Here is an 18,152-nt window from a genome sequence, read left to right as displayed (position 1 = left end):
TGTGTGTGTTGTGTTGTATTGTGTGTGTGTGTGTGTGTGTGTGTGATGAGATGATCAGGGACATATCAGTGTTGCAACATAGCTCAGGACTTTTCTAGTCACACTCATCTGCTTCCTGTTTCCATGACCTCGTCTGATGCCTATTGGCTGCACCAACTTCCACACAGTAGTTTATTGGTCAATAATGACGTCGTCATTTAACAAGGTAAATGTGTGCAATACTCCAGATAGTGCCCTGACATGTACTTTTCAAAATTAAATCTACATTTAACGTGAGCAGAACGCTTAGACACCACCAGCCCTATTAACTAACAACAGCTCTGAACGGTTTGTTTAAAAACCCTCAGACATTACCAGCCCTATTAACTAGCAACAGCTCTGAACGGTTTGTTTAAAATCCCTCAGACATTACCAGCCCTATTAACTAACAACAGCTCTGAACGGTTTGTTTAAAATCCCTCAGATATTACCAGCCCTCTTAACTAACAACAGCTCTGAAAGGTTTGTTTAAAACCCTCAGACTTTACCAACCCTATTAATTAACAACACATCCCTTCTTCAAGGAACAAGAAGAACAAAAAGGACAATCCTTATTGATTGATTGAGTCGTACAAATGGAAAGCTCTGCTAGTGTGGCGGAGGGAGGGAGGGAGGGAGGGAGGGAGGGAGGGAGGGAGGGAGGGAGGGAGGGAGGGAGGGAGGGAAGGATCTTGATTTAGAGCCGACCTGCCAGGCAACACAGAATGATCTCACTATGTTTGCTGGGAAGAAACAACCGGGCCCCCCAGAGGCATCGTGGGTAATTAGGTTAGTGGATATTTGGTGGTGTTCTCAGGAAATTGAAAGACAGAAGCCTAATCGGTATCTTTTGATCTTTTAGATTTTCTACACAAGTCACTGAAATCTCACAACTTAATTTGACTTGCGTTGGCCATTTAAAGGCTGTTCAATCAGCCTGTCTGTGCATACAGGGGAGAGACTTTTTAAAAGTGAATGGAATTCAAATAAAATGATGATGACATCTAAAATATAATTTCCCTCCAGAAATGAGCCCAATAACATATTGATCTGTTTTATCAGGCTGGTGTGCTGTTTAACAATAAGCATTATCACCTGTAGCATTATCGCCTGTAGCATTATCGCCTGTGACATTATCACCTGTAACATTATAACATGTAGCGTTATCGACTGTGGCATTATCACCTGTAGCATTATCACCTGTGGCATTGTCGCCTGTAGCATTATCATCTGTAGCATTATCACCTGTAGCATTATCACCTGTATAATTATCGCATGTGGCAGTATCACCTGTAGCATTATCCATGTAGCATTATCGTATGACGCATTATCACTTGTAGCGTTATTGCCCATTGCATTATCCCTGTGGCGTTGTCCCTGACGCATTATCCCTGTAGCATTATCACCCGTAGCCCAACTGATGCCACATAATGGCTATAAATAAATAATAATAGGTATTTACCCCATTGGGCTAACCATTAGCTAGATCAAGTCGAAACGTGAAGCTATCTTGTTGCTACGTTCCACTGGCACTCAGCCAACCGAGGATCATGTAGACTACTGTGAATATACTGTAGGCCTAGCTGTTAGACCTGACCCGTGTTACATTTAGCAGCAGGTAGCCTAGTGGTTAGAGCTGTTGGGTCGGTAACCGAAAGGTTGCTGGATTGAATCCCGAAGGTAAAAATGTTTTGTTCTGCCCCTGAACAACAGTTAACCCAATGTTCCTAGGCCGTCATTGTAAATAAGAATTTGTTCTCAACTGACTTGCCTAGTAAAATAAAGTGCAGCCTAGTTACACTAGGACGCTCTGCAGATTTTGCTGAGAAGAGACAGAATCATTAGATCACTTGTTTTGGTACTGCCCTTTAGTAGCTTGTTTTTGTTCGGGGTTTCAGGAATGGCTGAAGAATTGCTACATTTACCTGGAGCTAACTGTGCAAATAGCACTGATGGGTGACTTGAAAAGGCCAGTCGCCTCTTCACTTTTGACGTTGAGACTGGTGTTTTGTGGGTACTATTTAATGAAGATGCCAGTTGAGGGACTTGTGAGTCGTCTGTTTCTCAAACTAGACACTCTAACGTACTTGTCCTCTTGCTCAGTTGTGCACCGGGGCCTCCCACTCTTCTTTCTATTCCGGTTAGAGACAGTTTGCGCTGTTCTGTGAAGGGAGTAGTACACAGCGTTGTACGAGATCTTCAGTTTCTTGGCAATTTCTCACGTGGAATAGCCTTCATTTCTCAGAACAAGAATAGAGTTTCAGAAGAAAGTCCTTTGTTTCTGGTCATTTTGGGCATTTAATCAAACCCACAAATGCTGATGCTCCAGATACGCAACTAGTCTAAAGGCCAGTTTTATTTTTCTTAAATTAGTACAACAGTTTTCAGCTGTGCTAACATAATTGCAAAAGGGTTTTCTAATGATCAATTAGACTTTTAAAATGATAAACTTGGATTAGCTAACACAATGTGCCATTAGAACACAGGAGTGATGGTTGCTGATAATGGGCCTCTGTACACCTATGTAGATATTCCATTAAAAATCAGCCGTTTCCAGCTACAATAGTCATTTACAACATTAACAATGTCTACACTGTATTTCTGATCAATTTAAAGTTATTTTAATGGACGACGAAAAAGAAAAAAAAGCTTTTCTTTCAAAAACAAGGACATTTGTGACCCCAAACTTTTGAACGGTAGTGTACATTACACTTTTACTGAGAGAGCAGACAAAGTTCAGCTATCTACTCATGAAGAAGACCTGTGTAATAGAGGCAGCAACCAGCATGGACAGACCGGGACCACATAAGAGCCTGGACATTTCTCATTTCTAACACACCGGCCCATTTCTTAGCCAAATAATGATAATTCTGCACAAAAACCCTAATTTGGCCAGGCCCAGTGGGCTAAAGATTGACCAGCCTGGCATTTGCCGGAACTGCCCTGCTGTATGTCCAGTCCGTTCCTTCCTATCAGACTGTAATAGTGGAGTGCTCAGGACTCTGTGTGGTTCCTACCAGACTGTAATAGTGGAGTGCTCAGGACTCTGTGTGGTTCCTAACCAGACTGTAATAGTGGAGTGCTCAGGACTCTGTGTGGTTCCTATCAGACTGTAATAGTGGAGTGCTCAGGACTCTGTGTGGTTCCTATCAGACTGTAATAGTGGAGTGCTCAGGACTCTGTGTGGTTCCTGTTAGACTGTAATAGTGGAGTACTCAGGACTCTGTGTGGTTCCTAACCAGACTGTAATAGTGGAGTGTTCAGGACTCTGTGTGGTTCCTACCAGACTGTAATAGTGGAGTGTTCAGGACTCTGTGTGGTTCCTACCAGACTGTAATAGTGGAGTGCTCAGGACTCTGTTCCTTCCTAACCAGACTGTAATAGTGGAGTGCTCAGGACTCTGTGTGGTTCCTATCAGACTGTAATAGTGGAGTGCTCAGGACTCTGTGTGGTTCCTATCAGACTGTAATAGTGGAGTGCTCAGGACTCTGTGTGGTTCCTATCAGACTGTAATAGTGGAGTGCTCAGGACTCTGTGTGGTTCCTACCAGACTGTAATAGTGGAGTGCTCAGGACTCTGTGTGGTTCCTATCAGACTGTAATAGTGGAGTGCTCAGGACTCTGTGTGGTTCCTACCAGACTGTAATAGTGGAGAGCTCAGGACTCTGTGTGGTTCCTAACCAGACTGTAATAGTGGAGTGTTCAGGACTCTGTGTGGTTCCTATCAGACTGTAATAGTGGAGTGCTCAGGACTCTGTGTGGGTCCAATCAGACTGTAATAGTGGAGTGTTCAGGACTCTGTGTGGTTCCTATCAGACTGTAATAGTGGAGTGCTCAGGACTCCGTGTGGTTCCTACTAGACTAGTTTGGGATGGGATGAGATGCAGGAAATGATCAAGCTCATCTAAAATATAGTAGAATTATGTCCAAAATGCAAAACTCAAAATTACTTAAAAAATAAAACTAAACTGAACAAAATACATAAATGTAAAGTGTTATTCCCATGTTTCATGAGATATATTTTTAATTTACTAGGCAAGACAACTCTTATTTACAACAACAGCCTACCGGGGAAGTGTGGGTTCTGCGTTGTTCAGGGAAAGAACAACATGCTTTTTACCTTGTCAGCTCGGGGATTCGATCCAGCAACCTTTCAGTTACTGGCCGAACGCTCTAACCACGAGGCTACCTGCCGTCCCCTAAATAAAAGATCCCAGAAATGTCCCACACACACAAAAAGCTTATTTCTCTCAAATGTTGTGCACAATTTGTTTACATCCATGTTAGTGAGCATTTCTCTTTTGCCAAGATAATCTATCCACCTGACAGGTGTGGCATATCAAGAAACTGATTAAACAGCATGATCATTACACAGGTGCACCTTGTGCTGGGGGGCAATAAAATGCCACTTTAAAATGAGTTATGTCACACAACACAATGCCACAGATGCCAAGTTTTGATCGAGCGTGCAATTGGCATGCTGACTGCAGGAATGTCCACCAGAGCTGTTGCCAGAGAATTTAATGCGCAAACTGTCAAGAACTGTCTTAGGGAAGCTCATCTGCGTGCTCGTCGTCCTCACCAGGGTCTTGACCTGACTGGAGTTTGGCGTCGTAACTAACTTCAGTAGCCAAATGCTGACCTTCGATGGCCACTGGCACACTGGAGAAGTGTGCTCTTCACGGATTTATCCTGGTTTCAACTGTACCGGGCAGATGGCAGACAGCGAGTGTGGCGTTGTGTGGGCGAGTGGTTTGCTGATGTCAACGTTGTGAACAGAGTGCTCCATGGTGGTGGTGGGGTTATGCTATGGGTAGGCATAAGTTATGGACAACGACCACAATGGCATTTTAACGATGGCAATTTGAATGCACAGGGATACCGTGACGAGAACCTGAGGCCCGTTGTCATGCCACTTGTACGCCGTCATCACCTCACGTTTCAGCATGATAATGCACGGCCCCATGTCACAAGGATCTGTACACGATACCTGGGAGCCAAAATGTCCCAGTTCATCCATGGCCTGCCTATTCACCAGACATGTCACCCACTGAGCATGTTTGGGATGCTCTGGATCGACGTGTACAACAGCGTGTTCCAGTTCCCGCCAATATCCAGCAACTTCACACAGCCATTGAAGAGGAGTGGGACAACATTCTACAGGCCACCAATCAACAGCCTGATCAACTCTATGTGAAGGAGATGTGTCGCGCTGCATGAGGCAAATGGTGGTCACACCAGATACGGACTGGTTTTCTGATCCACACCCCCTACTTCTTTTCTTTAAGGTGTCTGTGACCAACAGATGCATATCTGTATTCCTAGTCATGTGAAATCCATAGATTAAGGCTTAATGAATTTATTTCAATTGACTGATTTCCTCATATGAACTGTAACTCAGTAAAATATTTTTAATTGTGTAATGTTGCGTTAATAGTTTTTGCTCAGTGTTTTTATTATTAATATCCAAGTGAATCATTCTGAGCCATTCAGATAGTGAGTAGTACTAGTAGTGGTCCAACCTGTCTGGTGGAGGGACAGTAGTGGTCCAACCTGTCTGGAGGAGGGACAGTAGTGGTCCAACCTGTCTGGTGGAGGGACAGTAGTGGTCCAACCTGTCTGGAGGAGGGACAGTAGTGGTCCAACCTGTCTGGAGGAGGGACAGTAGTGGTCCAACCTGTCTGGAGGAGGGACAGTAGTGGTCCAACCTGTCTGGAGGAGGGACAGTAGTGGTCCAACCTGTCTGGAGGAGGGACAGTAGTGGTCCAACCTGTCTGGAGGAGGGACAGTAGTGGTCCAACCTGTCTGATGGAGGGACAGTAGTGGTCCAACCTGTCTGGAGGAGGGACAGTAGTGATCCAACCTGTCTGGTGGAGGGACAGTAGTGGTCCAACCTGTCTGGAGGAGGGACAGTAGTGGTCCAACCTGTCTGGAGGAGGGACAGTAGTGGTCCAACCTGTCTGGAGGAGGGACAGTAGGGGTCCAACCTGTCTGGAGGAGGGACAGTAGTGGTCCAACCTGTCTGGAGGAGGGACAGTAGTGATCCAACCTGTCTGGTGGAGGGACAGTAGTGGTCCAACCTGTCTGGAGGAGGGACAGTAGTGGTCCAACCTGTCTGGAGGAGGGACAGTAGTGATCCAACCTGTCTGGTGGAGGGACAGTAGTGGTCCAACCTGTCTGGAGGAGGGACAGTAGTGATCCAACCTGTCTGGTGGAGGGACAGTAGTGGTCCAACCTGTCTGGAGGAGGGACAGTAGTAGGAGAAGCAGCCAGTGAGGTGAATGATGAATAGAATTAGGATGACTTTTCAATCATTTACTGGTGAAACTCAAAGGAAACAGCTCTCTGGTCTTTGCTGGCCGTCATCAAAGGAAAGACACATTGACAGACAAAGCCTTATAACGTTCCCTTTGATGGGTCCAGATGCCTAACTTTACCCCAACATAACACTATCAGTACACATTACTTTATATAGTCTAACTACCCCAACATAACACTATCAGTACACATTACTTTATATAGTCTAACTACCCCAACATAACACTATCAGAACACATTACTTTATATAGTCTAACTACCCCAACATAACACTATCAGTACACATTACTTTATATAGTCTAACTACCCCAACATAACACTATCAGAACACATCACTTTGTATAGTGTCATATATAATGGTAGAATTTGATCATATCTTCAGTAGTGAGGTCCTATGCAGAGCAAGTCTCAGGGCTCATACTGAACAGAAGAAGATCACATTAATTCGTACAGCGTATTACATCGTCTTCCTTGTAATGCCCGGGCATGAATCTCAAGTTTATTGTGAAATTCACGTTGATGTTTTCCTGTGGTTTTATTTCCAGGTGTGCGTCTGGATCGTGTGAGGGGTGGAAGACAGAAGTACAAGAGGAGAATGGGGGACACGGAGAACGGGGCCTATCTAGGCCTGACACTTCCCCCTCCTGCCAAAAAGCCATGTGAGTCACAACAATAGGGAACTCTTCCTAGTTATGTCTATGTCTGTTCACCATCCCTGGCTATTCCCAACCATCTAACCACACATCTTATCTCTCTGTCTCTGTCTCTGTCTCTGTCTCTGTCTCTGTCTCTGTCTCTGTCTCTGTCTCTGTCTCTCTCTCTGTCTCTGTCTCTCTCTCAATTCAATTCAATGGGCTTTATTGGCACGGGAAACATATGTTAACATCTCTGTCTGTCTGTGTGTCTGTGTGTCTGTCTGTCTGTCTGTCTGTCTGTCTGTCTGTCTGTCTGTCTGTCTGTCTGTCTGTCTGTCTGTGTGTCTGTGTGTCTGTCTGTCTGTCTGTCTGTCTGTCTGTCTGTCTGTCTGTCTGTCTGTCTGTCTGTCTGTCTGTCTGTCTGTCTGTCTGTCTCTCTGTCTCTCTGTCTCTCTGTCTCTCTGCCTCTCTCTCTCCCATCCTTCCTTCCTTCTTTCCCTTCCTCAGTGACAAAGATTGTGTCTCACCTGCTGGTGGTTGAACCAGAGAAGATCTATGCCATGCCAGACCCGACCATGCCAGATGGATACATCAAGGCCCTGACCACACTGTGTGACCTGGCTGACAGAGAACTGGTGGTCATCATCGGCTGGGCCAAACACATCCCAGGTAGAGGGACTATATTACCTAACCAAACCACTCCAAACACATCCCAGGTAGGGGGACTATATTACCTAACCAAACCACTCCAAACACATCCCAGGTAGAGGGACTATATTACCTAACCAAACCACTCCAAACACATCCCAGGTAGAGGGACTATATTACCTAACCAAACCACTCCAAACACATCCCAGGTAGAGGGGACTATATTACCTAACCAAACCACTCCAAACACATCCCAGGTAGGGGGACTATATTACCTAACCAAACCACTCCAAACACATCCCAGGTAGGGGGACTATATTACCTAACCAAACCACTCCAAACACATCCCAGGTAGGGGGGACTATATTACCTAACCAAACCACTCCAAACACATCCCAGGTAGAGGGACTATATTACCTAACCAAACCACTCCAAACACATCCCAGGTAGAGGGACTATATTACCTAACCAAACCACTCCAAACACATCCCAGGTAGAGGGACTATATTACCTAACCAAACCACTCCAAACACATCCCAGGTAGGGGGACTATATTACCTAACCAAACCACTCCAAACACATCCCAGGTAGGGGGACTATATTACCTAACCAAACCACTCCAAACACATCCCAGGTAGAGGGACTATATTACCTAACCAAACCACTCCAAACACATCCCAGGTAGAGGGACTATATTACCTAACCAAACCACTCCAAACACATCCCAGGTAGGGGGACTATATTACCTAACCAAACCACTCCAAACACATCCCAGGTAGGGGGGACTATATAACCTAACCAAACCACTCCAAACACATCCCAGGTAGAGGGACTATATTACCTACAGAGCACTCCAAACACATCCCAGGTAGAGGGACTATATTACCTAACCAAACCACTCCAAACACATCCCAGGTAGAGGGACTATATTACCTAACCAAACCACTCCAAACACATCCCAGGTAGGGGGGACTATATTACCTAACCAAACCACTCCAAACACATCCCAGGTAGAGGGACTATATTACCTAACCAAACCACTCCAAACACATCCCAGGTAGAGGGACTATATTACCTAACCAAACCACTCCAAACACATCCCAGGTAGAGGGACTATATTACCTAACCAAACCACTCCAAACACATCCCAGGTAGGGGGGACTATATTACCTAACCAAACCACTCCAAACACATCCCAGGTAGAGGGACAATATTACCTAACCAAACAACTCCAAACACATCACAGCTAGAGGGACTATATTACCTAACCAAACCACTCCAAACACATCACAGGTAGAGGGACTATATTACCTAACCAAACACCTCCAAACACATCCCAGGTAGAGGGACTATATTACCTAACCAAACCACTCCAAACACATCCCAGGTAGAGGGACTATATTACCTAACCAAACCACTCCAAACACATCACAGGTAGAGGGACTATATTACCTAACCAAACCACTCCAAACACATCCCAGGTAGGGGGACTATATTACCTAACCAAACCACTCCAAACACATCCCAGGTAGAGGGACTATATTACCTAACCAAACCTCTCCAAACACATCCCAGGTAGAGGGACTATATTACCTAACCAAACCACTCCAAACACATCCCAGGTAGAGGGACTATATTACCTACAGAGCACTCCAAACACATCCCAGGTAGGGGGGACTATATTACCTAACCAAACCACTCCAAACACATCCCAGGTAGGGGGACTATATTACCTAACCAAACCACTCCAAACACATCCCAGGTAGAGGGACTATATTACCTAACCAACCACTCCCAACACATCCCAGGTAAGGGGGACTATATTACCTAACCAAACCACTCCAAACACATCCCAGGTAGAGGGACTATATTACCTAACCAAACCACTCCAAACACATCACAGGTAGAGGGACTATATTACCTAACCAAACCACTCCAAACACATCACAGGTAGAGGGACTATATTACCTAACCAAACCACTCCAAACACATCCCAGGTAGGGGACTATATTACCTAACCAAACCACTCCAAACACATCCCAGGTAGGGGGACTATATTACCTAACCAAACCACTCCAAACACATCCCAGGTAGGGGGACTATATTACCTAACCAAACCACTCCAAACACATCCCAGGTAGAGGGACTATATTACCTAACCAAAGCACTCCAAACACATCCCAGGTAGAGGGACTATATTACCTAACCAAACACTCCAAACACATCCCAGGTAGAGGGACTATATTACCTAACCAAACCACTCCAAACACATCCCAGGTAGAGGGGACTATATTACCTAACCAAACCACTCCAAACACATCCCAGGTAGGGGGGACTATATTACCTAACCAAACCACTCCAAACACATCCCAGGTAGGGGGACTATATACCTAACCAAACCACTCCAAACACATCCCAGGTAGGGGGACTATATTACCTACAGAGCACTCCCAACACATCCCAGGTAGAGGGACTATATTACCAAACCACTCCAAACACATCCCAGGTAGAGGGACTATATTACCTAACCAAACCACTCCAAACACATCCCAGGTAGGGGGGACTATATTACCTAACCAAACCACTCCAAACACATCCCAGGTAGAGGGACTATATTACCTAACCAAACCACTCCAAAACACATCCCAGGTAGGGGACTATATTACCTAACCAAACCACTCCAAACACATCCCAGGTAGGGGGGACTATATTACCTAACCAAACCACTCCAAACACATCCCAGGTAGGGGGGACTATATTACCTAACCAAACCACTCCAAACACATCCCAGGTAGGGGGGACTATATTACCTAACCAAACCACTCCCAACACATCCCAGGTAGGGGGGACTATATTACCTAACCAAACCACTCCAAACACATCCCAGGTAGAGGGACTATATTACCTAACCAAACCACTCCAAACACATCCCAGGTAGAGGGACTATATTACCTAACCAAACCACTCCAAACACATCCCAGGTAGAGGGACTATATTACCTAACCAAACCACTCCAAACACATCCCAGGTAGGGGGACTATATTACCTAACCAAACCACTCCAAAACACATCCCAGGTAGAGGGACTATATTACCTAACCAAACCACTCCAAACACATCCCAGGTAGGGGGGACTATATTACCTAACCAAACCACTCCAAACACATCCCAGGTAGGGGGACTATATTACCTAACCAAACCACTCCAAACACATCCCAGGTAGAAGGACTATATTACCTAACCAAACCACTCCAAACACATCCCAGGTAGGGGGGACTATATTACCTAACCAAACCACTCCAAACACATCCCAGGTAGAGGGACTATATTACCTAACCAAACCACTCCAAACACATCCCAGGTAGAGGGACTATATTACCTAACCAAACCACTCCAAACACATCCCAGGTAGAGGGACTATATTACCTAACCAAACCACTCCAAACACATCCCAGGTAGAGGGACTATATTACCTAACCAAACCACTCCAAACACATCCCAGGTAGAGGGACTATATTACCTAACCAAACCACTCCAAACACATCCCAGGTAGAGGGACTATATTACCTAACCAAACCACTCCAAACACATCCCAGGTAGGGGGACTATATTACCTAACCAAACCACTCCAAACACATCCCAGGTAAGGGGGACTATATTACCTAACCAAACCACTCCAAACACATCCCAGGTAGAGGGACTATATTACCTAACCAAACCACTCCAAACACATCCCAGGTAGAGGGACTATATTACCTAACCAAACCACTCCAAACACATCCCAGGTAGGGGGACTATATTACCTAACCAAACCACTCCAAACACATCCCAGGTAGAGGGACTATATTACCTAACCAAACCACTCCAAACACATCCCAGGTAGAGGGACTATATTACCTAACCAAACCACTCCAAACACATCCCAGGTAGAGGGACTATATTACCTACAGAGCACTCCCAACACATCCCAGGTAGAGGGACTATATTACCTAACCAAACCACTCCAAACACATCCCAGGTAGGGGGGACTATATTACCTAACCAAACCACTCCAAACACATCCCAGGTAGAGGGACTATATTACCTAACCAAACCACTCCAAACACATCCCAGGTAGAGGGACTATATTACCTAACCAAACCACTCCAAACACATCCCAGGTAGGGGGACTATATTACCTAACCAAACCACTCCGAACACATCCCAGGTAGAGGGACTATATTACCTAACCAAACCACTCCAAACACATCCCAGGTAGAGGGACTATATTACCTAACCAAACCACTCCAAACACATCCCAGGTAGGGGGGACTATATTACCTAACCAAACCACTCCCAACACATCCCAGGTAGGGGGACTATATTACCTAACCAAACCACTCCCAACACATCCCAGGTAGAAGGACTATATTACCTAACCAAACCACTCCAAACACATCCCAGGTAGAGGGACTATATTACCTAACCAAACCACTCCAAACACATCCCAGGTAGAGGGACTATATTACCTAACCAAACCACTCCAAACACATCCCAGGTAGAGGGACTATATTACCTAACCAAACCTCTCCAAACACATCCCAGGTAGGGGGACTATATTACCTAACCAAACCACTCCAAACACATCCCAGGTAGAGGGACTATATTACCTAACCAAACAACTCCAAACACATCACAGCTAGAGGGACTATATTACCTAACCAAACCACTCCAAACACATCACAGGTAGAGGGACTATATTACCTAACCAAACACCTCCAAACACATCCCAGGTAGAGGGACTATATTACCTAACCAAACCACTCCAAACACATCCCAGGTAGAGGGACTATATTACCTAACCAAACCACTCCAAACACATCACAGGTAGAGGGACTATATTACCTAACCAAACCACTCCAAACACATCCCAGGTAGGGGGACTATATTACCTAACCAAACCACTCCAAACACATCCCAGGTAGAGGGACTATATTACCTAACCAAACCTCTCCAAACACATCCCAGGTAGAGGGACTATATTACCTAACCAAACCACTCCAAACACATCCCAGGTAGAGGGACTATATTACCTACAGAGCACTCCAAACACATCCCAGGTAGGGGGACTATATTACCTAACCAAACCACTCCAAACACATCCCAGGTAGGGGGACTATATTACCTAACCAAACCACTCCAAACACATCCCAGGTAGAGGGACTATATTACCTAACCAAACCACTCCCAACACATCCCAGGTAAGGGGGACTATATTACCTAACCAAACCACTCCAAACACATCCCAGGTAGAGGGACTATATTACCTAACCAAACCACTCCAAACACATCACAGGTAGAGGGACTATATTACCTAACCAAACCACTCCAAACACATCACAGGTAGAGGGACTATATTACCTAACCAAACCACTCCAAACACATCCCAGGTAGGGGGGACTATATACCTAACCAAACCACTCCAAACACATCCCAGGTAGAGGGAATATATTACCTAACCAAACCACTCCAAACACATCCCAGGTAGGGGGACTATATTACCTAACCAAACCACTCCAAACACATCCCAGGTAGGGGACTATATTACCTAACCAAACCACTCCAAACACATCCCAGGTAGGGGACTATATTACCTAACCAAACCACTCCAAACACATCCCAGGTAGGGGGACTATATTACCTAACCAAACCACTCCAAACACATCCCAGGTAGAGGGACTATATTACCTAACCAAACCACTCCAAACACATCCCAGGTAGAGGGACTATATTACCTAACCAAACCACTCCAAACACATCCCAGGTAGAGGGACTATATTACCTAACCAAACCACTCCAAACACATCCCAGGTAGGGGGGACTATATTACCTAACCAAACCACTCCAAACACATCCCAGGTAGGGGGACTATATTACCTAACCAAACCACTCCAAACACATCCCAGGTAGGGGGACTATATTACCTACAGAGCACTCCCAACACATCCCAGGTAGAGGGACTATATTACCAAACCACTCCAAACACATCCCAGGTAGAGGGACTATATTACCTAACCAAACCACTCCAAAACATCCCAGGTAGGGGGGACTATATTACCTAACCAAACCACTCCAAACACATCCCAGGTAGAGGGACTATATTACCTAACCAAACCACTCCAAACACATCCCAGGTAGGGGACTATATTACCTAACCAAACCACTCCAAACACATCCCAGGTAGGGGGGACAATATTACCTAACCAAACCACTCCAAACACATCCCAGGTAGGGGGGACTATATTACCTAACCAAACCACTCCAAACACATCCCAGGTAGAGGGACTATATTACCTAACCAAACCACTCCCAACACATCCCAGGTAGGGGGGACTATATTACCTAACCAAACCACTCCAAACACATCCCAGGTAGAGGGACTATATTACCTAACCAAACCACCCCAAACACATCCCAGGTAGAGGGACTATATTACCTAACCAAACCACTCCAAACACATCCCAGGTAGAGGGACTATATTACCTAACCAAACCACTCCAAACACATCCCAGGTAGGGGGGACTATATTACCTAACCAAACCACTCCAAACACATCCCAGGTAGAGGGAACTATATTACCTAACCAACCACTCCAAACACATCCCAGGTAGAGGGACTATATTACCTAACCAAACCACTCCAAACACATCCCAGGTAGAGGGACTATATTACCTAACCAAACCACTCCAAACACATCCCAGGTAGAGGACTATATTACCTAACCAAACCACTCCAAACAATCCCAGGTAGAGGGGAATCTATTACCTAACCAAACCACTCCAAACACATCCCCAGGTAGAGGGACTATATTACCTAACCAAACCACTCAACACATCCCAGGTAGAGGGACTAATTACCTAACCAAACCACTCCAAACACATCCCAGGTAGAGTGACTATATTACCTAACCAAACCACTCCAAACACATCCCAGGTAGAGGGACTATATTACCTAACCAAACCACTCCAAAACACTCCAGGTAGAGGGACTATATTACCTAACCAAACCACTCCAAACACATCCCAGGTAGGGGGACTATATTACCTAACCAAACCACTCCAAACACATCCCAGGTAAGGGGGACTATATTACCTAACCAAACCACTCCAAACACATCCCAGGTAGAGGGACTATATACCTAACCAAACCACTCCAAACACATCCCAGGTAGAGGACTATATTACCTAACCAACCACTCCAAACATCCCAGAGGGGACTATATTACCTAACCAAACCTCCAACACATCCCAGGTAGAGGGACTATATTACCTAACCAAACACTCCAAACACATCCCAGGTAGAGGGACTATATTACCTAACCAAACCACTCCAAACACATCCCAGGTAGAGGGACTATATTACCTACAGAGCACTCCCAACACTCCCAGGTAGAGGGACTATATTACCTAACCAAACCACTCCAACACATCCCAGGTAGAGGGACTATATTACCTAACCAAACCACTCCAAACACATCCCAGGTAGAGGGACTATATTACCTAACCAAACCACTCCAAACACATCCCAGGTAGAGGGACTATATTACCTAACCAAACCACTCCAAACACATCCCAGGTAGGGGGACTATATTACCTAACCAAACCACTCCAAACACATCCCAGGTAGAGTGAACATATTACCTAACCAAACCACTCCAAACACATCCCAGGTAGGGGACTATATACCTAACCAAACCACTCCAAACACATCCCAGGTAGAAGGACTATATTACCTAACCCAAACCACTCCAAACACATCCCAGGTAGGGGGGACTATATTACCTAACCAAACCACTCCAAACACATCCCAGGTAGAGGGACTATATTACCTAACCAAACCACTCCAAACACATCCCAGGTAGAGGGACTATATTACCTAACCAAACCACTCCAAACACATCCCAGGTAGAGGGACTATATTACCTAACCAACCACTCCCACATCCCAGGTAGAGGGACTATATTACCTAACCAAACCACTCCAAACACATCCCAGGTAGGGACTATATTACCTAACCAAACCACTCCAAACACATCCCAGGTAGAGGGACTATATTACCTAACCAAACCACTCCAAACACATCCCAGGTAGGGGACTATATTACCTAACCAAACCACTCCAAACACATCCCAGGTAAGGGGGACTATATTACCTAACCAAACCACTCCAAACACATCCCAGGTAAGGGGGACTATATTACCTAACCAAACCACTCCAACACATCCCAGGTAGAGGGACTATATTACCTAACCAAACCACTCCAAACACATCCCAGGTAGGGGACTATATTACCTAACCAACCACTCCAAACACATCCCAGGTAGGGGACTATATTACCTAACCAACCACTCCAAACACATCCAGGTAGAGGGACTATATTACCTAACCAAACCACTCCAAACACATCCCAGGTAGAGGGACTATATTACCTACAGAGCACTCCCAACACATCCCAGTAGAGGGACTATATTACCTAACCAAAACCACTCCAAACACATCCCAGGTAGAGGGACTATATTACCTAACCAAACCACTCCAAACACTCCCAGGTAGAGGGACTATATTACCTAACCAAACCACTCCAAACACATCCCAGTAGAGGGACTATATTACCTAACCAAACCACTCCAAACACATCCCAGGTAGGGGGAGATATTACCTAACCAAACACTCCCGAACACATCCCAGGTAGAGGGATAGAGGGACTATATTACCTAACCAAACCACTCCAAACACATCCCAGGTAGAGGGACTATATTACCTAACCAAACCACTCCAAACACTCCCAGGTAGGGGGGACTATATTACCTAAACCAAACCACTCCCAACACATCCCAGGTAGGGGGACTATATTACCTAACCAAACCACTCCCAACACATCCCAGGTAGAAGGACTATATTACCTAACCAAACCACTCCAAACACATCCCAGGTAGAGGGACTATATTACCTAACCAAACCACTCCAAACACATCCCAGTGTAGAGGGACTATATTACCTAACCAAACCACTCCAAACACATCCCAGGTAGAGGGACTATATTACCTAACAAACCTCTCCAAACACATCCCAGGTAGGGGGACTATATTACCTAACCAAACCACTCCAAACACATCCCAGGTAGAGGGACTATATTACCTAACCAAACAACTCCAAACACATCACAGCTAGAGGGACTATATTACCTAACCAAACCACTCCAAACACATCACAGGTAGAGGGGGACTATATTACCTAACCAAACACCTCCAAACAACATCCCAGGTAGAGGGACTATATTACCTAACCAAACCACTCCAAACACATCCCAGGTAAGGGACTATATTACCTAACCAAACCACTCCAAACACATCACAGGTAGAGGGACTATATTACCTAACCAAACCACTCCAAACACATCCCAGGTAGGGGGACTATATTACCTAACCAAACCACTCCAAACACATCCCAGGTAGAGGACTATATTACCTAACCAAACCTCTCCAAACACATCCCAGGTAGAGGGACTATATTACCTAACCAAACCACTCCAAACACATCCCAGGTAGAGGGACTATATTACCTACAGAGCACTCCAAACACATCCCAGGTAGGGGGACTATATTACCTAACCAAACCACTCCAAACACATCCCAGGTAGGGGGACTATATTACCTAACCAAACCACTCCAAACACATCCCAGGTAGAGGGACTATATTACCTAACCAAACCACTCCCAACACATCCCAGGTAAGGGGGACTATATTACCTAACCAAACCACTCCAAACACATCCCAGGTAGAGGGACTATATTACCTAACCAAACCACTCAAACACATCACAGGTAGAGGGACTATATTACCTAACCAAACCACTCCAAACACATCACAGGTAGAGGGACTATATTACCTAACCAAACCACTCCAAACACATCCCAGGTAGGGGGGACTATATTACCTAACCAAACCACTCCAAACACATCCCAGGTAGAGGGACTATATTACCTAACCAAACCACTCCAAACACATCCCAGGTAGGGGGACTATATTACCTAACCAAACCACTCCAAACACATCCCAGGTAGGGGACTATATTACCTAACCAAACCACTCCAAACACATCCCAGGTAGGGGGACTATATTACCTAACCAAACCACTCCAAACACATCCCAGGTAGGGGGACTATATTACCTAACCAAACCACTCCAAACACATCCCAGGTAGAGGGACTATATTACCTAACCAAACCACTCCAAACACATCCCAGGTAGAGGGACTATATTACCTAACCAAACCACTCCAAACACATCCCAGGTAGAGGGGACTATATTACCTAACCAAACCACTCCAAACACATCCCAGGTAGGGGGACTATATTACCTAACCAAACCACTCCAAACACATCCCAGGTAGGGGGACTATATTACCTAACCAAACCACTCCAAACACATCCCAGGTAGGGGGGACTATATTACCTACAGAGCACTCCCAACACATCCCAGGTAGAGGGGACTATA

General features: G+C 45.4%; 1 protein-coding gene across 1 annotated transcript in view; it reads left to right on the top strand.

The window, feature by feature from the left end:
• LOC120036272 (steroid hormone receptor ERR2-like) overlaps positions 1-18,152 on the top strand; it is an 85,968-nt gene that overhangs the window by 46,591 nt on the left and 21,225 nt on the right. Inside the window, exons 3-4 of the mRNA XM_038982751.1 lie at positions 6,881-6,994; positions 7,478-7,639. Of these exons, the coding sequence (XP_038838679.1) occupies positions 6,881-6,994; positions 7,478-7,639 (276 nt within the window). The remainder of the gene's footprint in view (positions 1-6,880; positions 6,995-7,477; positions 7,640-18,152) is intronic.

Source organism: Salvelinus namaycush, unplaced genomic scaffold, assembly GCF_016432855.1.
Source record: "Salvelinus namaycush isolate Seneca unplaced genomic scaffold, SaNama_1.0 Scaffold128, whole genome shotgun sequence".
Classification (NCBI taxonomy): domain Eukaryota; kingdom Metazoa; phylum Chordata; class Actinopteri; order Salmoniformes; family Salmonidae; genus Salvelinus; species Salvelinus namaycush.
This window is presented reverse-complemented; position numbering and strand designations above follow the sequence as displayed.